General features: G+C 41.1%; 1 protein-coding gene across 12 annotated transcripts in view; it reads right to left on the bottom strand.

Annotated features, from left to right (window-relative positions):
• The window catches only part of pikfyve (phosphoinositide kinase, FYVE finger containing), a 71,083-nt gene that overhangs the window by 6,910 nt on the left and 42,606 nt on the right, over positions 1–21,567 (bottom strand). For 2 of the 12 annotated variants that reach the window (XM_074657593.1, XM_074657592.1), the window contains 25 exons: positions 18,899–19,098; positions 16,441–16,611; positions 13,673–13,782; positions 13,278–13,449; positions 12,639–12,846; positions 10,805–10,831; positions 10,516–10,605; positions 10,255–10,411; positions 9,556–9,713; positions 9,114–9,225; positions 8,750–8,897; positions 6,671–6,835; positions 5,110–5,172; positions 4,886–5,015; positions 4,554–4,734; positions 4,342–4,416; positions 4,083–4,190; positions 3,840–3,980; positions 3,546–3,672; positions 2,564–3,441; positions 1,392–1,790; positions 1,118–1,218; positions 958–1,029; positions 559–730; positions 97–275 (listed from right to left, as the gene is read on the bottom strand). In XM_074657593.1, coding sequence (XP_074513694.1) covers positions 97–275; positions 559–730; positions 958–1,029; positions 1,118–1,218; positions 1,392–1,790; positions 2,564–3,441; positions 3,546–3,672; positions 3,840–3,980; positions 4,083–4,190; positions 4,342–4,416; positions 4,554–4,734; positions 4,886–5,015; positions 5,110–5,172; positions 6,671–6,835; positions 8,750–8,897; positions 9,114–9,225; positions 9,556–9,713; positions 10,255–10,411; positions 10,516–10,605; positions 10,805–10,831; positions 12,639–12,846; positions 13,278–13,449; positions 13,673–13,782; positions 16,441–16,611; positions 18,899–19,082 — 4,328 coding nt within the window. In that variant the 5' untranslated portion in view covers positions 19,083–19,098. Of the gene's footprint in view, positions 1–96; positions 276–558; positions 731–957; positions 1,030–1,117; positions 1,219–1,391; positions 1,791–2,563; positions 3,442–3,545; positions 3,673–3,839; positions 3,981–4,082; positions 4,191–4,341; positions 4,417–4,553; positions 4,735–4,885; positions 5,016–5,109; positions 5,173–6,670; positions 6,836–8,749; positions 8,898–9,113; positions 9,226–9,555; positions 9,714–10,254; positions 10,412–10,515; positions 10,606–10,804; positions 10,832–12,638; positions 12,847–13,277; positions 13,450–13,672; positions 13,783–16,440; positions 16,612–18,898; positions 19,099–21,105; positions 21,226–21,567 lie in introns of those variants that run through there. The other 10 variants (XM_074657587.1, XM_074657588.1, XM_074657594.1 and 7 more) reach the window with 10 other exon arrangements.

The raw sequence follows: 21,567 nt of genomic DNA, 5'->3' as shown, positions 1-21,567 counted from the left end.
ACAACAGGTGCAGATGTTGCAGATGTACATGCCTAAACATGTTGAACAGCTAATTCAGCGGAGGGCGAATGAAGGAAAGTGTAACAGCTGACCAACCTGAAAGACGCCACCATCTGGTTGTATGAGAAGTACTGGTGGTAGTCTTTGTGGATGGAGTGTCCGCAGGGCTCCGCGTTCGCCCTCCTGGTGTACTGGTGGCCGTAGAAGCGAAGCTCCAGGTATTTGGCAAAAGACATGGACCAGGAGTCGTTGGACAGCGGCACCACTGGGGTCACCTTAAAATATACAGAGAGAAGTCACTTCATTCATTCAGCTAGAAGGTTAATAACAAATATAGAGTGGTTAGAATTAAGTAATTTATCTTCCCCCACAGAGTTTTTACTATGCTGAAATAAGTATTAGGGCACATTCACACCTGTAGATCAGATATTTCCCTAATAAATAGACAACATTACGCAATTTTGGCCAATTTGGTAATTAAAAAAAGTATCAAAAAACATAACATTTGGTATTGTTACTGAAACTCTATGTTAAATATTATCGTTAATTGTTACTGACCTGTTTGCAGATGCGACACCAGGAGTAGTTGAGAATCGTGTGCTGATAACCAGGAACGGGGGAGTCCAGCTCCTTTAACACAATCTGCACACAGCCGTTGCCGTGCACGAACCGACGGATGTGATGCACCATGGGAGTCTCACAGAACATGCTGGGGCACTGGTAAGACGGCCTGGAGAAAACACATGCGTGCAAACACACACACAGACACATTTGTAAAGCAAACAGGGAGGCTTATATGAATTAACATTTTCAAGTCTGACATTATTCTGAATTATCTGAAATGATTTAGCTACAATCATTTTCCCATAGCTCCAGTTTAGTCACTAAATCTCTCTCTGATAATGAATCGCTAATTAAAGCACTGTAATTTCATGAAAATAATTTATTTCATCTTACCTAAAACAATATCGCTCCAGGAACACACCGAGAGAGAGGTCGTTCTTGCCGTAGAACTCCATTGTGACAATCCTGTTGACAACAAAGCCAATGATCACAAGTTCATTAAAAACAAGGTGTGATATTCTTCATTAGTCCGCTCCACGTGAACAGGGTTTACCATGGGCTGACGCAGGGGTTGGGCGCGTTGTTGGACTGAGCTGATGAACTGCTGAAGAGGACACACAGTCTCTGGTGGTTGACGGGGGTCAGACAGTCCAGCTGAGGACGACAAACACAAACAGGTCGAAAGTAAGACACAAGTAGAGCCACAGAGAACCATAAATAAAGCGATCGTTATCATTTTGGCCACGATAATCGTGTCGTGAAAATCTGATATAGTGACAGCTCTAATACACACAGTTTGTTTTGGTGTGTTAAACTGAATGTATCACCTTGGGGGCCCAGCTCATGTCGTTCAGTTTGTTTGGCTTCTCCTCTTCACTGTCAGCTTTCACCGGTGCCTTCACCGGTGGGTCCATCGCCCGGCTCTGGACGCTGACGGGAGCTGCAGCGCTGAAGGGGTCGGCGGCGGCTTCCCTCTGTCGGATACGACCTCCCTTCGCTCTATAGTCTGCCAGCATCTTGGCCAGATCGTGGCTGCCGCTCAGGTGATTTATAATGCGGGTGCTGGTGAGACTGTGGGAGGGCAGGACGTCGATGGGCTTCGGCTGTGGGGCGCCATTGGTCTGTCCGCCAACCAGAGAGGAGGGGGCGGAGTCTTTAAGGAGCTGCCGCTTTCTGCGTCCGTCCAGTTCCTTGAAGTCCTTGTTGAGGAGAGGCGACAGATACACCTACAGGGAAAACACAGGTGAGCATGGTACAAGTAAGAAGAAATACAGGAAACACTGCCTGTATAACACAGTCTAGAGCTGCAGCGATTAGTCCATTAATCAGATCCTCCTTTTGATAATCAATTAACTTGTCAGCCAGTGGTTCCCAACCTGGAGTCCGGGTACCCCTTAGGGGGCGCCAACGATTTCTGGTATTCGCCAGGATTTGTCACGCTAGTCGCTCTTCATTTGCATAAAGTTGAGGTCTCTGCTACTTTATGCAAATCACGGGCGTCCGACGCGACTCGCCACCTCTGGAAACTCCCCGAGAAACTTTTAAACTAGCTGTTGTCGATCCAAAATAAAGACAGATTCAGCAACTGCATGGCTTATTTCTCGCATAAAATGTTTTCAGAAACACATTTCGGTGAACTATTTTCGTGATATAAGAGAAGAAAGCTTCCAAACGAGCAGCAGCCCACGCGGGAAAGCGTTCGTTCACTCAGCTGTCTAGTTTTGTAGTGGCAGCCCATCAAGCGTCCAATGCTGGGACGCGAGTTGATCCCTCGCGTTAAAAAACGCCCCTGTGGACACGCACGCCATGATGCTGCTAGCTACTTTTTTTGGTTGAATTATTATTTTAAATCTAACGTACTCTTGCTAGTTTGTTAATATTAGGAACTCTAACTTTAATTGATTAATCGAGAATTCATCTTGAGTTGCAGTTCTTATTCAGTAAGTGTAAATTGAATGGAATAAAATAAATAAATAAAAACAACAACAAAGCGAGGCACCTGTTCGGGGAAGTAGTCCCTGCTGGGGCAGTGCATGCCAGGAGGCATGAGAAGAAATGGTTCTTTAAATGTGATGAAGGGGGAAATGCACAGGATGATGTCCTTAAGCTCCTGCTTGAAGACAGCAGAGATGGACTTGAGACGGTCATCGGTTGAAGCCACCTGCTCGGCCACAAACATCCCCGTGTCATCCTGCAGAGGGTCTCGGAACAACCTCGGAGTAACACTACCTTCCCCATCGTCCATGTCATGTGAATCCCCCTTCACCAGGCTTCCCTCTTCCCCCGTCTCCCCCTCAGACGTCATGATGAGAGTGTCTGAGCTCATTTCCTGGTCGTCCTCCATGAGGAACGGAGGAGAGACAGACACAGGCGATGATAGGGTCCTGGTAAATGGTGTGGAGATCACGGTCTCTATGGTACCAGCCTCCTCCTCTTCTTGGACAGAAGAGGACGAGTCGGGGTTCTGTGTGTCTTGGAGAGAGTCGATATCTCCATTTTTTGGTGATGACGATGCAGAGGGAAGCCCTTCGACCTCAGGTTGTCCTCCCAGTGCAGAGTCTTCAGTTTTCTCCTGGCTCCCTCCATTTGTCTCTTCCCCTCTCCTCCCTCCATCCTCCTCATCCTCTTCCTCATCCTCCTCCACAGTGGCGCCCTCCAGCAGGCAGGGGAACGAGGTGCTCTGGGCCAAACTGGGCGGCATGGCAAACTCATCCATGAGGAACGAGATCTCCAGCTGGGAGTGGTATGCCACGCACATCATCAGCATGATGATCTCCTTCACCCTGGCCAGCTCGTACTCCGAGGCACCACGCAGCTTGATGGAGCATCCGAGCTGAGGAGAACAGCCCTCAAAGAACATCAGAGTCTTCACTTCATCTGGAAGGACAGAAAAAACAATCATGATTTACTCTGCAGGGTGTTGTTATCTCACGGCAGTATTCACCGAGAGAAGGAGTGGAGAGCGATGGTGTGGTCCCTACCGTTGGCGAGGGTGAAGGGCTGCATGTAGAACTTGTGGCAGGTTCCCAGACGAGGTTTGGTGAGGAGCTGGTCCATGGACATTACCAGGTCTCCCTGCGTCGTACGACTCACCCTGTCCAAGACTTGCTAAAATGACAAAGAAGAAAAATGAAAAGTGGTAAAGACAACGTAGTCAGGACCACTACGTGGAATAAAACCAAACCATGATGCTGAAAGCATGACATAAGGATATCTAAATGTTAACAAAAAAATAGCTAATGCATTAGTTGTATAGCCTTTAATTCTTCACTGACCGGTTTGACGTTGATGACCAGTGTGATGCCGTGCTCCAGCAGCATGTCCTGAGCGATACGAGACACCGTCTTCTCCACTAACACCAGGGTTGGACGGACGTCTACTATTCGCTGCACGTAGTTCTTCAAAAACTCTCGTTCCTGAGGGAGAGGGACAAAGAAAAACCTTCCTAGATTCAGAAAACTGGAGCAAATGCAAACCAACGAAAAAAGGGTTAACTGTAGTTAGAGTGACCTACTGACCTGCAGCACAATGGGGTCGATGCAGGAAAACTTGCTCTCCTCCCTGTACAGATACTCTATGGAGCACTTCAGCAGCAAGATTTTGGGGTTCTTGATGTAGGGGTTCATCTGATTACAGGTCAGACAAACGTTCAGTTAAATATTAACATTTCCAACACAAGCTGTGCTACACGTATTTTACCAACCAATATACTCATTATGGACATCATTGCTGATTTCAAAGAAGCAAAGATTGTGAAACAGAGGAACTTGACCCTACCTTTTTGTGAGCGATGTTCTTGGTGCACACAAAGCCGTTCACCACCGTCGAGTCAAACTTCCTGCCTCCAGAAATCTGAAGCACAAATGGAGATTCAGTTAAACTTCTGAAACCACCTGAAGCAGACGGTCTAACCAGCTAATTCTATGTTTCCTATGTACAATTAAGAGTGACATGTGACAACAGTTTGATTTGATGAGATGGTGTCTGACCTTCTTGATGTGGACCAGCTGACGGATGTCCATGTCGTCATCACAGTTGCGAACATCGGGCCGTACCGTCTGGACCACCTGTCGCACCACGGGGACGATGACGTCCCGCCAGGACAGAGACAGAGACTCGCTGTAGAGCAGCTGCTGCAGCAACGCCATCATGTGGCTGTGGTTGGCAGAGCTGAACGAAGGGAGGCAGAGCGGCAGATGGTTACATAAGAAGAAAAAAACATTTCTCAAGTTACTATCATGTTAAAAGTATTCCTCTTGAAACATTTACTGTTTGCTAGTTTCTCTATAGAGACCACATGCTAGGTATTATCTGCACTCACAGCAGCCTCTCCATGGCCTTCTTCTCTCCGTTCTCCTCTCGGAGCTGATCCAGAGAGCTGTGGTGCCAACCCAGCGGAGTAAACAGCATCTCTTTAGCCTTCTCCTCCACACGACGGTTGAACAGAGACTCTGCAGGGACATCGAGTCAGGAAGGTTTACATAACTAGTTAGCCAATTCAATGTGTTGTCTGATTAAATCAGTAAAGAAGTGCAGAGTTCTTACCCTTAATGAAGGCGTCGCTTATGACAATATTCTGTCCTCCGTCCTCAGTCACAAGGAATTCAGCTATAAGGGGAAGAAACAGGAAGTGAGATACAGATTATTATAGTAAACTGAAACTAAAAGAAAACAAGCAGTGACAATTATTCAAACTAAAACTATCAGAAAAGAGAAAAGATCTGGAGTGCTTGGAAGTTCAAACAAGTGCAATGAAGGTGCTCTTTGGTAGGGAACTCAAAACAAAACAAGACAGAGGGAGTTTGTGCTGATACGTGTGGGTTGTAACCCATATCATAATGTGCCAGCTTTGTCTATGTTTTTAGGATTTCACAATGAAATAGCCATCATATTAAAAGGCTTTTTAACTTTTTGCAAGAAGAGTGCCTTGGACCTTCCTTCTTTTGTAAACTAAAACTATTATCTCCTGTTTTAAAACTAATAAAATTAAATAAATATGAACATAAATTCATTTCAGTTTTAGTTTTTTTTTGCTATAATATCTCACTACTAAAAAAAGGAGACAGCATGAATTTCTGTCAGCTCTCGTGACATTGAACCACAGAAATTGAACAGACTTGACCATCCAGGAGACGGCGCTATATGTCGCCATTGCTTCACATCGGACACTAGCACAAAGACTAAACATTAAACATTATGGCCATTCCTACACATTTCTCCAACCATGTTTTCTGTACGTACATGTAGCTAAATACTTCAGAGACATTATACCAGGCCCTAACAAACTAAAACTACTGTAAAAACTTAAACTAGAAATATATAAAAACTAAAAATAAACCTTTCTGAATAACTGAAACTAACTGAAACTAAACTAAAATGAAACTGAAAAGTGAAAACTAAAATACAATAAAAACTTATTGTTAAATCAAAACTATTATAACTAGGGCTGTCAAAGTTAACGCGATAATAAAGAGTTAAAGGTCCCATATTATGCTCATTTTCAGGTTCATACTTGTATTTTGTGTTTCTACTAGAACATGTTTACATGCTGTAAGGTTAAAAAAAAACTTTATTTTCCTCATACTGTCTGCCTGAATATGCCGGTATTTACCCTCTGTCTGAAACGCTCCGTTTTAGCGCATTTTGACGGAATTGCGATGGAATTGCAACAGAATTGCGTTGCTAGCCAACAGCTTGGGTCCATGTGTACTTCCTGTCAGCTGATGACATTCACATACACTGCAACTACGATAAACTGGGACACATTTAGAATGTTTACGTTTAAAATTGTATAAAGGGTCTAAATATTGTATATTTGTGACATCACGAATGGGCAGAAATCCTGACAGCTTGTTTCAAATGCAGAGTTTCTGATGCGCGCTGTGTGTATTTCCCTGTGGATTGAGTGTTTCAATACTTTCACAGTATTTATATAGGACTTAAGCCTGCTTTATAATAAAAAAACATGAAAATCTCACTTTTTTAAAATATGGGACCTTTAACTAATTTCTTTAACGCATTAACGCCACTTAGGTTTGGAGCGCTAAAAAACAAAAAGAGCGAGACAGATTTATATATTTATAATATTGTGTTCGGTAATATTCACCTTTCTGCTCAGCGGCAGAAGGCACGTGGGGATACTTGGACTGTTTCTTGATGTGGAAGTTGACATTGTTTTGCTCCATGTTGAGGTTGATGGAGGCAGCTGAGTCACTGTCCACCACCGACTGGAAACTGCTGACAGATGTTCTCTTGCTGGGGCTGGCAGAGTCTGAACACAGAGACAGGGGCATGGGTAGGGGGGAACCCTTTCACACTGAGGACTCAACCAGGGTTGAACCAGGGTTGGTTGTGTAAATGAAAGGGTTAACTCGCATTGATCGACTCGCCTTTGCGAACAAAGGTCGAGACGTGGGTCGGGTTGGACCAGGGTCGATTTTGATGTGAATTGCAGGGACCAGGGTCGCTAACAAACGGGGCGGGACAAACCTATTCGGTTGCAAATGAGGGCGCACAGTCCGTGACGTAACTGCCACAGGTTGCCGTGGCTCATAAACAAACTGTGGGACGGCAGCAGAAATGTTCACAGACACTACGGAGGTGAATGATGGACGAGAACACCACAGATATGTGGCGAGACATCGAGGTGTGGGAGCTCTAGTCCTGACTGTCCGTGGTGAGGAAGAAAAAGTGTAGTGTAACAAACATAACAAGGCTGCTGAATGAGGGAGGCATCTGCCGTTACGTTACACGGAAACACACCGCGTTAATAATACCTCTCGGTACCGCCAGCTGTACGCGCATCTGTTTTTAAAGCGTGTTTACACATCTTCTATTTGTAACGTTACCTTTTTAAACTTTATCTTTCAAAATAAACCTGCTAAAAGATCCATGTGTCACCTGTTCTCTCTGTTATAAAGTAACAAACCCAGCCCTGGGTCTTTACATTATCAATCATTCAGCAAACTAAATGAAATATAAACTCATTTTATTATGTGTGGACAAGCTCTTATATCATCCAACAGTTGCCACATGCCCAGCTGAACAACTTTAGTAGCCCTACTATATGAAGCAAATCTTTGCTGGGATGGTGGAGTGAGTGAAATATACATTTCAGTCTTCAGAAGTGTCTAATCCGTTTGTAAATGTAGTCTATATTATCATATTAGATCACACAATGTAGTCTGATATATGATAAATGGGTACTGTAGACAGACAGAGGGAAAAAGGTTAATGTTGATGAATAGATACTGTAAATCTGTCTGTTGTCTGTATGTTTTTGCATACATTACAGCTCCATACATACAACATAGTTAACATTTTATAAAGCTAAAAATGCTGTGTTTACTATATTTACACTGTATCCCAAAAACATGCATCATTCTGTGACATTTTATATTTTTGCACAAATTGATGATGCCAATATCATCTCCTCTCTCTGTAATCATCCAGAGGTAGATTAACCCTGGTCAGTGGTGTGAAAAGGGTATATGATTATTTTCATTATGGATTAATCTGCCAATTATTTTCACCATTAATCGATTGTTTGGTTTGTAAAATTTCTGAAAATAATGATAAATGCCGTCACAATAACCCAGAGCCCAAAGTGACACCTTCACAATGTTTGTTTTGTCCAACCAACAGTCCAAACTTCAACATTATTACAACTACATTTAAATGATCAAAATAATTAAAAGGAAAAAGTGTCAAATCTCCACATCCGAGAGGCTGGAATCATGACATTAAAAATGCAGATTACCGAAATAGTTGCCAATTTTCTGTCAATCGACTAATTGACTTATCAACTAATTATTTCAGCTGTACTTGTGCAAACTGTTTGGTAGTTTAATTTACAACATCATATTTCATTAGATCTTTATATGTTTTTTTATGCAAAAGTCTTAATTTGCAGCTGTCAGATAAATGTAGTGAAGTAAAAAGTACAATATTTCCCTCTGAGATGTAGTGGAGTAGAAGTATAAAGTGGCATGCAAAGGAAAGATTCAAGTAAAGTACAAGTACCTTAAGTTTGCACAGCACTTAAGTAAATATACTTAGTTACTTTCCACCACCGGAAACCAAACCAAAGCCACCCTGTGCAAAGAGCAATTATCCCATCTAACAAAGCTGCGGTTGTAAAAAAAAAAAAGAAGTTGTGTTAAAGCATTGGACATGAGATACATACTAGGCATGTTGTAATCGGTCTCATCTGCGAGCTGCTCGGTGTCGCTGTCATCAAACTTGATGTCCTTGAACCAGGACGGCTCTGAGTGTCCCTCCACGGAGTTCACGCTGTCGCTGTCTGGAGACGGCGTTTCTGAGAACTCTGTACTCTGGAGACCAGACAGAGAGGCGTCAAGAGCTCATTCGCTGAAGCTACTAGTCATACGTCCTCTGATGTTATCAGAAGACCCCGTTGAATCAATCAATTTCAACACATGACCTCTTAAGATATGTTGCTGCAAATGTAAAACACATTGGATTGCATAATTTTGGTGATTTGAACTGTTTCTTTTCCAGTGTTTAGGCATCAGAAATCGGGCTGTTACCTGGAGGGGGCGGTAGAGAGCGTACTCGTCCCTGAACAGCTGGTCGTTGTGTGTGACACAATCCAGCCAGCGACCGTCCACTAATGCCTGGCCGATGGCGATAGCCTGCGCTCTGTAACACGGACACATCAGGATGGGAGGGAGGAAGTGACAGTAAAACAAAAAAATCAAGAGCAGCTTAAATATGAAGTGCCCATGGCAGCAGGAACATATGAGACATAAAAAACATCTTCAAATTGGGCCTTTCTCAAACCAGACCCTGCCCATTCCCACTCTCGGGACGAAATTCCCTCTCTCCGACGGAAACAGGAACTGTTGTAACGTTTCGTAACCATGGTTTCGGCAACTTTTACACAGCAATAATAATAACCTACATCTGTTTAAAATGAAAGAGCCTGAAACGTTCTGCCTACTGCAGGTTTAACATGACACAGTACAGTACCTGGTGGAGATGGTGCCGTTCCTCAGCAGCCAGTTGACCAGCTCTTTCCCCACAATGCAGTTGGGGTAGGTCCTCAGCCAGTATCTGTGGTCCTGGAACTCCATCCCCGTGCTGTTGTGGCAGATTTTCTTCCACAAGTCCTTCAGCTGCGAGGAGTCCTGCAGGATGTCAGTACGTAATAATCAGTAATGTTTAATAATGGTAATGTTTACATATATTCCTCTTTTAAGACCAGATTAAAAGAGGAATTAAACTCGCAATAAGAGATTTTTTGACCGATTGGGGGCAGCGGAAAATAGTTGTGAACACAACAAACAACAATATCTGTATCTTTAGCTGCTAAATGCTCCACTGTGTTCACCAGATAGTCGCTAACTGTGTCTGTCTGCTGTTTGCTGCTGAGCAGGAAGTGCACAGTAGAGCGTTTTCAATGAAAACAGCTGCCTGCTGAGGCCCAAATCAACGCTATGAGAGCGCTGAAAATGAACCAGAACAGTAAAGTTGTGGACTGGACGGCTAAACATTGAGATGAAACTCCATAAAGCCGAGAAAGGAGCTGCAGATTCAGCTGATCTCGGTACGTTCATCACTACAATCGACCTCTTTCACACTGTTTCATTGTTATTATAAAAACATTGATTATAGACGCTTTAAACAAGGAGATGAAAATCATTGAAAATGAAAGAATAAACTTGTCACCAGAAGGATCTTCCTCTCCTCCTCGCTGTGGTCCAGCTTGGTGCCACTCTTGGTGCCCGACAATGCTTGGCTGGTTGGCGGGCTGACCGAGCTGTCGTAGGAAGGCACCATGGAGGATCCAGAGCGGTCCATCGACAGGTTAGTCACACTGGCTGACCTGTGGAGGGAGGAGACAAACAGGGACCGTTCACACTGCTGCACTGAAATCAAGCTGGAACACATACTTGTACATACTGTACTTTACAAGCAAAACAAAGTGACCTCTTCCTGGCCGGTGATTTGCCGACGTCTTCTTGCAGCGTTGTCATTCTGGAGGTCAGGCCACTGTTCTGCTTTTCCTGATGAATCATACTGACGAACACAGACAAACTTTGTTTTATATTCTTTCTGTGCGTCTTTACACTTCCTCCGTGTTAGCCAGTCTAGTTTATGATCAGTGAATTTGAGCATGCAGAAGACTATTTTTTTATAGAGCTAGAAAGCTTTTACTTACAGACGGCTAAAGCTCAGACAGATGTGAAAAATGAATAAAACAAACAGCAAGACTCACTTCTTTCTCATCCCAATAGGAGTTTTTCTATGCCAGGAGAGAGAGAGAGGAAACAGATTTTCTTTGAGGGCAGGTTGGCGGAGACAATAAGCAGCAAGCACACCGATTCAAAACAACAGCAGCAAAACAAGCACGGGGTTATGAAACGCAGGCATAGTTGGGACCATCCTTTAGACAATCATTTAAAAATTGAAATATTTTAAAAAGTCAATCAACTAGGAGTTAAAAAAGTAACTTAAGAGGAAGATTAGGCTCGTCCTCGTGCCCAAACAGTCATGCTTTTACTAAAGCTTTCTAAAATAAATGTTCCCTCTTTTCTTCTTTGAAGTTATTCATTAATTAGAGACAGTTTTCCACCCTGCATTATTGGCCTGTCAGATCACAAGCTGCAAAGCATCCGATGACTTATGTTTTCTTTACATCTCACTGTATGAGTCCTACTTCACGGCTTTTGCAGTTAATTCCTCTTAGTCAGGGCTCACTGATATAGATATACTAACATGGTTCTGTTTAATGAGTCTTGACCATGCACAGGGTACAGTACACACACAGCACACACACACACAAACACACGCACACGTTTTAAACAGCAGAACATCAAGACCGAGAGAAAAGAGCAAGCACAGATGGAGGCTGGGAAGAAAAACTAGGGCGGTGTGTTTCCATCATGAGCAAAATCACAACATGACAAAGAAACAAATGTCAACAACAGCAAACAAGATGTGAAATACAAAGTCAGGATTTTGGTTGTAGATACACCGATAGCCCATCAACGACGATTTAGCCTCTGGGGGGGAACTACCAACATTTCTGAGGTTCCGTTTCAGCCAGATGATGGACATCCGGGCCAAAACTTCCTCGTCTGTGCGCTGCACATTGTTTACAGTCCGATTAGCAACTTGAGATACGAGGATGAAGTTGGAGTCGACGTCTACAACCGGATTTAAGGCTGCAACTAACAATTACTTTCATTGTTGATTAATCCGTCAATTATTTTCTCAATTAATCGATTAGCTGTTTGGTCTATTAAATGTCAGAAAATGGTGAAAAATGTTGATCAGTGTTTCCCAAAGCCCAAGATGACGTCCTCAAATGTCTTGTTTTGTCAACAATTCAAAGACGTTCAGTTTACTGTCATAGAGGCAAAGTTGTGAATTTTTAGGTACTTTTACTTTACTTGAGTATTTCCATTTTTATGTTACTTTAAACTTCTACTCCACAACAATTCGGAGGGAAATATTGTACATTTGTATCCACTACATTTATCTGACAGCTGTTAGCACTACAGCTTATTATAAAATATTTATAAAATATAATGCTGTGCTGCAGATTAAACTATCCAACAGTATATAAAGTAGTTAAAATGTGCTCCACCTCCACCAGTTGTGATATAAGAATGCTGCTTACATGTTAGAGCATCATAATAATATTCCAATGATAAGTTATACAGTATATATGATATGATATCCGATACCAAAATCGTGTCCTGTTGCCTACAGATTCTTCATTCATATGCAGATATCTGTTTATAGAGATTATAGGTACACCGACAAGATGGATGGGACCGGAGGTACAGTGCAGGTGTGGAGGAATGATTCATGAGATCAGAGCCGACACTGAAGTTATCATGCAGCCTTCTTACTGATTACATTTCGGCAAAATCAAATTGCTAATCTTTTAAAATCTTTTAAAAAAGCAATCAGATCGGATCCAGAGTCACACTCAATCTAAATATACAAATATGAACTTGATTATTTTCTGTGTAGATAAGCAGATCAAAGATAAAAAAAAAAAATCAGACTTGATTTGGCCTAGAGTGTTTGTGTGTGATCACCTCTGCCAGGTCAGGTCTTCCTCGAGGAAGGTGTTCCTGCTGGCCTTACGCCCTCCCACAGGTGTCCGAGGCTCGCTGGGCTCCGACACCAACACAGAGCAGGGGGAGTCGGACAAGGCGCTCAGGTCCTCTCCGATGGAGCCCGTGTCGGCTGTTTGAGCGTAGCTTAGTGCTATCTTACGGCAGTACGTACAGGCCCGCAGGTCTCCTAGGTTCAGAAGGAAGAAGTCCAAGAGACGACAAAGAAAGACCAGGAAAGGAAGAGTGTTTTTTACTGCACCATGAAACGAGTCAGACCATGTTATGATACATTCATAACTGTTACTTCTCATTACCTCGACTGCAGAGGGTACCCGGCCGTTATTTGAAAGCAGGCTTGTATTAGAGACTTTATTTCTAATTCACTCTGTTTGATAACTATATTTGTACTATACTATTTTTTCTATACTATACTATTTTAGTATCAAGCCTCCAAATGTTTGTTACGGCATTATGCTGTTAATAGAAACTCATCACTGTATCTATTTCAAATTAAAAACCCTGTAACATTTTATATAACAGGCACCAGGAGTTTATCCACCCTTGTTTTTTCCCCCCTGGCCTGTATTATTTTGAAAATACGGTACTTATGTCACCTACCCGTGTAGCCCATGAACTTTCCGGGGATTTCCTGGTTGCAGCATCGGCTACAGAAGATCTGGCCACACAGTCGGCAGTGGTGGCGGCGGCGGAAGGTTGTGAACTTCTCATTGCAGTCGTAACACTCTTTACACTGGCTGTCTGGCATCCAGTACTGCTTCAGATCGCTGTCCTGAGGGGGGACAACAACCACAGCTGTTATCCACAAAGAGAAACTGCGCAGGTTCATCTTGTGGCAAAGCTTTCAAGGTGCTCAAAATACTGTATATATATTTAAAATGTTCTCTGCAAACGTGTGTTCACTGCTGTGTCAAAACATAATACATTTAAGTTGTGTGTGTCAAGATGTACAAATGAGGCAAAGAAAGTGTTTGTAAAGGTGTGGATGTGAATACCTGGCTCTTTCCCTCCATTATTTCCTTCAGCCTCTTCAGTGCAGTGCGAAGTTGCACAGCTGTGCGAGGGTCATGATTACTTAGAGGAGTATCTGATTTCCTGCTGCCGTCTAAAGTAATGCATGTAGACACAAACACACAGAACACAAATAAACACAAGAACTGAAAAAGGTTCACGTATTCTTTCAAATTCATCCTGCTGCATTGTCAAATATGCCTTTTTTTAAATATGTATTTAATGTAAGGTGATAATTATATTCCTTTTCATCACAGTGACACGTGACAGCTACGTGACAATCATTTGACAATGCACTTCAACACCTTATGAATAACTTCCTTAAAGTTTGCAAAAGTGTATAAAACAACACATGATGCGATCAATAAAAAGAACTGAAACAAAAACATGTTGAATAGAAATGTTAAAGTCATTCATGACAAACATCATTCCAATTATTATTATTAGTACCTGAGTGGAAAACATTAGGGCAAACCAAAGACTAACAGAAAGCGCTTCACTGAAAATGCAAACACGCGCGCACACACTCGCATGCACTCAGACACACAAACCAGTTTGTGTAAGGCCACTCGTTCAGACAACCGTCAGTTGTTAAAGTCAAGCTAAAAGCATCTTTAGTAAAAAAAACACACGGTGCAGAAGACCCCTCACCTGGCCAATCCACTGTAATCAGAAAAGACATGAGAACGGATGTTACAACCTGTACATTCACTCATCATTATGATGTTTTTCAACATTAAATATTTCCCAAACATCATTTTTAGTTTGTTTTTAAAGGAGCAGTATGTAGGATTTAGTGACCTCTAGTGGTGAGGTTGCAGATGGCAACCAATTCAAACCTTTGAATGGCCCTATCTAGAGCTGTTGTAAGTGGGGCTGTCAGGGTGAAGGAATTTCCCTGCAGTGATAATGATTCGCTCAACAGTGCGATAAGATATAAGATTTGCCTTTTTTTTTTTTTACAAATTACTTCATCTCTCCTGATTTAAGTGCTACATAATAAAGCTTTATTGTTAGAAATAACAAAATAAATATCACAATGCCGACCATTTCAAGAATGTGGTTGAAGGAATGAAAGAGGGAGGCTGTGTTCACATGGTCGAACCATAGACTGTATATAAGAAGTGGACTTGTCACCATGAAGGCAATCATTCGTTTGTGGACTGCTGTTTTGAAGCCTCAACTTCGACATTTTGGCGATCGCCATCTTGTTTTTTGCAACCAGAAGTGACACGAGAGGGTGGAGCTAAGAACAACCCAACGCTGAATAAGACATTTTTAGGCGACCAGAATGTTACAATTAACGTTCATGAACTGAAAACACACAGTGAAAGGGTTAAAGTTGTAGGATGAAAACACGGACAACTCCCAGACTGGACAACGCCGTGGTAACGACCTTTCAATCACAAAGTAGCCCACCCTAAAGCATCCCCTGCTTTATGGTCTATTTGACTCTAAATGGGACCATAATTTACTAAATGAACATCATGCTGTATTGAAGAAGACTTGAAACTAGTGATTGAGATCATAAACTCATGTTTACAATGTTTACTGAGGTAATAAATCAAGTGAGAAGTAGGCTCATTTTCTCAGACTTACATATTATATACATACATACTATACAAGCAGACTTCTTTTAGCAACCAGAGGAGTCGCCCCCTGCTGGCTGTTAGAAAGAATGCAAGTTTAAGGCACTTCAGCATTGGCTTCACTTTTCAGACCCGGAGGTTGCCCAATGGGTCAAACAAGTCTGCCACCGGTTCCGTTAATCAGAGTCTGTACGGCTGCATGTAAATGGGAAAATTAGTGGAATATTAATTTTCAGTAGCCATGTCAACAGCTTAGTAGGAATATTGTCTTTTTCGGAATAATGGCAAAAAACTGAATATTTTGTGCATGTAAACGTAGTCATTGTTGTGGGAGGTCTGTTTCCTGGTATCAGTTTTGTAAATAAATGCATTCATTGTAAGACAACGGAGACTAATCAGACTGATTTCATTCCCCAAACTAGAGACTGACCTGTATAATTCTTTTATTCATCAAAACGATACTGAATACTGAACTTTAGGATAAAGCGCATGAATAAAACTCTCACTTCTGTGGCCGGATATGTGTAATCCAATGGAAAAAAAGCGAAATATGAAAACACATTTTTTTCACAGCTTCAAAAGTGCATTAGGTAACCGATGTAAGACATGGTCCACGGTGTTATCAGTGGACCCTGATTTGTTTACTCACTACAAGACAGAGACTCGCAATCAACTAACAAAGAAATAACAGATCAACAAATGTGTGACGCAAAAGAGAGTAAATCACCAGGTTTCATTAAGTTAGAGCATTACTAATGCCAGATGGAATAAAATAAATGTCCTCTAAGATTTATCCTCATATGTAATCCAAGTATATAAAACTGTACATACATGTACTGTCCATAAACAGCAACATTATACAGACTTATAAACTAAAACGTCATTCAATCACACTCAAGACATTGAGAGACTTGCTGTTTATGAGACATATACTGTATATGTCTACTTTAAACTGCAAAAATCTGGAAGATGGACTAATTACTACTTTTGTAGAATACCTTACCTCAACAGCTGGAAAAATTGTTGAAGCCCGAAAAACTAAAAATGCATTTCTTGGAATGAATATCCGTCACAAACCGGTTTCCGACTGGAGACAACTTTTCTATCTGATCAAACACTCACAAGCCTCAAATAGCAACATCTATATTGCGTGTGTGTTTTACCAGAGGCGGTGGAGGTACGTCGGAGGTGGTCTGGGTGCTGTTTCCGTTGCGTCCTGGAATTGTAGAGGGAGTGGGTTGGACTGGAGCCGGACCAGCTCCTCCTCTCTGATTGAGGAGAAGGGGACGGCAGATCTGGCTTCTCTGAAACCGTTGAGGGAGGACGTGCCTCCTCTATAAAAACACACACAAACACAAACACATTAGTAAGAAATGTGGTCAAGACAGAAAACAACATATTAAAGTTATTGTATTATGCATTCATTATATTTTACGTAACAAATTTTTGTAGCGTCTACAGTCAACTCAGTACTTCTGAGATTTAGTACTGTTATTTGTTGAAACTAGGGTGAGTAATGTATTTTAGTAAGGCTGAACGATTTTGAAAAAATATCTAATTGTGATTATTTTGACTGATATTGCAAATGCGATATGATTTGCGATATTAGAGGGAATGATAATTTTTTACACCATTATTCTAATTTTTATTGAAAAACTTGATTATAGTGTGATTTTTGTGGAGATCTGTACAAAACAAAGATGTTTTCTTAAGTCTGTAGAATATGATGTGTAGGCCAGGACAACAATAATTAATTTAAAATGCTATTTTGACACATTTCACCTTTAACAAATAGTGCACCTCCTGCCATTTGAAAATTGCAGTAGGCCATATTGCGATTTCAATAAAATTTCAATTAAATGTGCAGCTCTATATTTTAGAAACATATCTGTTATATTTGTTGAAATCCTCATTACATCCCGACAGCAATCAATAAATCAAATGCTCTGACAAAAAAAAAAAAATCAGGTATCTGTGGCTGTCGCAGGACTGTAATAAACCGTCCAATCATTTAATTCGTCTAACTCTCTGTCTACTTTCCAACGTGCACTTAATTAAAAAATACAAAACATTTGATTGTGATGGATTCTCAAATGTGGAGAATCCATACTTGCATCTTTCTGCCTTATAAATAATAAATTCAATAATTACATTTTAATTTAATTTTGACAAAATAAGCTTTTTGAAATGTGATGGGAGTTTTAAAACACCTTTTTTTTTTACAACCTTTTTAATACTAAAAAATCATATTGATCAACTGATAGCTGAAAGTTAGCTGCAGCCCAAATAAAAGAGAAAAAAAAGAGATTTAAGTTACAAACCTACTGTACAGTAAAATGTAATTTGACACACCTTTTCTGTTTCTTTCTATTCTAATATAATAAAAAGTGAAGCACTCCTCTTGTAATCTCATCTGTCAGCAATGTCAGTGTGCTGCCATAGAGCGGGGGGTGGGAGTGTTGTTCAGAGGTTGGATGACTACAAACACATGAGTCACGTGGTTTTCTGGTTCCTGGCAGACAATTTCAATCACATGACCTCACAAGACTGGCTAATTGCTCTGACTTCTACTACTGTTCAGGAGGATATGTTTCAACATGCTGTAATGTTTGATGTGTTTTTGTCTCATAGATTTATTATGCTGTGTATACTGTTGTAAGTAAAAGGACACAATATAATACCAAATAAAGACAGTAAACAAGTTATAAATCAGTGAGCTTTCTCATGACAAGATTAACAAATACGACACTGCACATCATTCAGATTGAAGCACATCGTTCATGGTCACTTTTCCACCAACTTCCAAGCATCAGAAGTTAAGGTCAAAGGTCTCTTTTCTTTGGTATGTGAGTTTATATAACCTCCTCTCTGTTAATTTGTACCAGATTAAGTCAAACAGTACAACAAAGCAGCACTATACATCCCTTACATTTCTTGAACTCAGGGCCGGTTTGTGTAAAACTTCTAGGAAATGGTACATAACTTTGAATTAAACAATCTTTGCATTTGCTTTGTATGAAGTTTAGGTGTAATTCTTGAATGCTAACTGCCTTGACTCATACATGTACAATAGTAAGGTGGGGTCTAGAGTTATGTTTAAGATAGACCTCCTATTAGTCGATTTTTACAAATAGGAAGTGCTAATAGCTAATTCGGCATACTTTTAATGATGTTAATTTGCCAAAATGTAAACAAATATAGGTTAAAAAAACCTGTTTACATCCCTCAAAGCCCCCAAATTATAGGAACTGTAGTTCCAAAACTCCGAGCATGGATATCCCCCAAATAGAAGTGAGATTAAGAAGAATAATAGGAGCGACAAAACCCATTAATATAAAAAATGTTCATGTTGCACTATCAATATTTTTTGTCAGTACTTAAGGCTCAGAACTTCCCATCAACATGGTTCTTATATTCTTGGAACGCTGACAGTCTCCTCTATCCTTTCATATACAAATGGGTGTGGCGAGAGGTGTTGGGGGGTGTTGCAGTGTCAGACTTTGAAGACTCTGGGCCTGGACTATATAGTACATCATCTACACATCAACTTCACACTTGGCACAAATACAGTACAGTACAATACTTCATCTAGATGCTTGTGTGTGGGCGTGCGTCCCTGACCTTTGTTGTTGAAACGAAACAGGTTGACAAATGAGCTGTATGCAGAGCGGAGAGGAGGCTCTTCCTGCTCTGGAGTCAGTGGTTTGAAGTGGGTCAGGTGTGAGGGGCTGGTGGGCGAGCTGACAGGCGGCTCGACGTTCCAGTCCGTTGAGGATGAAGACGAGGACTTGTCATCGGCAGCCATGACACTGCTAGTCCTGCTAGAGATGCAAAAACAAATATCTTAAGCATGTGTAACTGATCAACTTTCCTTCAAGGTGCAGTGTGTAGGATTTGGTGGCATCTAGTAGTGGGGTTGCAGATTGCAAACAACTGAGTACCCCTGAGTACCCCCAATCCTCACCATAATAACACTACTTTAGGAGCAACGGAAGTCAGACGTCGACTGGTGGTACCACAGTTTTGCACTCTACAGCTCACGTTACCGCAGTTTCACAAGCATGTTGGAGAACTACGGTGGCCTTCAGATAAAGTATAAACATAAAAGGCTCTCTCTAGAATAATTTAAATCAATGAAAGGTTCAGTGTGTATGATTTGGCACCATCTAGTGGTGTGGTTGCAGATTGCAACCAACTAAGTACCCCTCCGCTCACTCCACCCTTTACAAGACTGCGGTAATGAGTGCAAAACCGTGGTAACGCCACTCACCTCCCTCAGAGGCCATCGTTACCATAATAACACTACTTTAGGAGCAACGGAAATCAGACGACTGCTGGCGGTACAACGGTTTTACACTGCGGCTCACAAGTGTGGCGGAGAACTGCGTTGGACTTCAGGTAACGTAAAAACGTGCTTGTCTTGTCCGTTCTGGGCTACTGTAGAAACATGGCGGAGCAACATGGCGGACTCCGTGAAGAGGACCCGCTCCCTATGTAGATATAAACGGATCATTCTAAGCTACTGAAGCACAACGATTCCTAGTTTCAGGTGATTATACACTGATGAAAACATAGTAATGAATATTATATTCCATTTCTGCTAATAGATCCCTGAAATTTTACACACTGTTCCTTTAAATGGTTTAAGGACTCTTAATCAAATTGGGACAGCAACGATTAGGTCTGCAATTAAATCAGTTATGGTAATAACAAATGCCAACAACTGCTGTGTTTTCATACGCTCATCTTCACATCACCAGCATGAAGTTTCTTTCATCTACGCTGCTTTTTACATAGAAAATACTCACTGCTTTCATGCTGGATTGCAGTTGTTGTATGTTTGTTTCTAGTAGGGCTGTCCTCGATCAAAGACATTTCTTAGTAAACAAACAGGTTGTTTATTTGCCTCCAAAGATGGCACTTGCGCTACGAGCATGCACAGAGACATTTATGCTCAGCATATGCTCAATGACTCGTTCTGTCATTGATTGAGATGCAATTGTAGAATCAGAACTACATTCACGTATATCAAAATCAACACTACATTAAACCACCGTGGACCACTGATCTGACAGTATGTTAGGTTAAATATAAGCCAGACTCAACTTAACTGTATACTGATTTCATTTTATTATTGCTGCCTTTAAAACTGCAAGTACAACACTGTGTATATACAAAAACAAAGAAGAGGAAATTGACAGTAGATAAATAGTGGAATGACCTCAAAAGAAATATAACTGTAGGAAGCTTAATTACTAAAAAGCGACGGTGATTAAAAAGATTAGAGGAACCGGTGTTTTAGCTTTATAAGCTCATTCAGGAAGAAACACATGTGATAGTCATCAAACTATGCACTGTAATAACCATGTGACAAAATACCACAACTTATTATGAGGAAGTCAACATTTCAGTGCAACGCGTTGAGTGAACTTTAATGTTTCAAAAAACAATAACTTTTCTAAAACATCATAGGATACCTTGCTAGTAATAATAATAATCTAATGATATAATATAACAGTTACATGGGACATTTTTCTGCAGTGAGTATTTTCACTTTTAATACTTTAAGTACATTTTTTCTGATTTAACATTTCCAATGCAGGACTTTTACTTGTTATGGAGTATTTTCTCAGTGTGGAACACAGTGTACTTCTCCTATGTTATCCTAATACCTCCTCCAGGATATGAACTCAGGATATGATTGATTAGTTAGAGTCGGCTGATAGCTATCCCCTCCAAACAAATATACATTTCCTGTTTCTGTTTTGTTTACTAACCGTGTAATAACCTTCACTTTCACACCCCTTCAAATCCTCCTCTAGACTTACCCTTTGATGAAAGCTACAGACTTTGAGTTAGCAATGCATGCCATGTTAGATCAAATGAAAGCAGAAGTATAGCAGCATCACATTCTCCAACCTCATCATGTGATCATAACAGGCCATAGCAGAACTTGTGTCATTTGACAGCTAAAGGACCAACCCCTCCACCTAATCACACAGCTTATCATATATAGCTAATGTACACATGATAATGCTCACTTTCACTTCGCAGATAAGAGTTTCACTCAATAACCAGTTATCTAATAGAATAGAATAGAGAATAGAAAAGCTTTAATGTCATTATTGTATTAAATACAACGAGATTCACAGTTGCCACTTCTGGTCAGTGCTTTAAAACAAATACTTGACAAGACTAAACGAGGCAGATAAAACATATAACAGGTAAAACACACAGTTATAAAGCAAATAAAACAGGTAAAGTAGATGTCATAAATAAATATAAACAGA

The sequence above is a fragment of the Sebastes fasciatus genome, chromosome 14 (assembly GCF_043250625.1).
Source record: "Sebastes fasciatus isolate fSebFas1 chromosome 14, fSebFas1.pri, whole genome shotgun sequence".
In the NCBI taxonomy this organism is placed as follows: domain Eukaryota; kingdom Metazoa; phylum Chordata; class Actinopteri; order Perciformes; family Sebastidae; genus Sebastes; species Sebastes fasciatus.
This window is presented reverse-complemented; position numbering and strand designations above follow the sequence as displayed.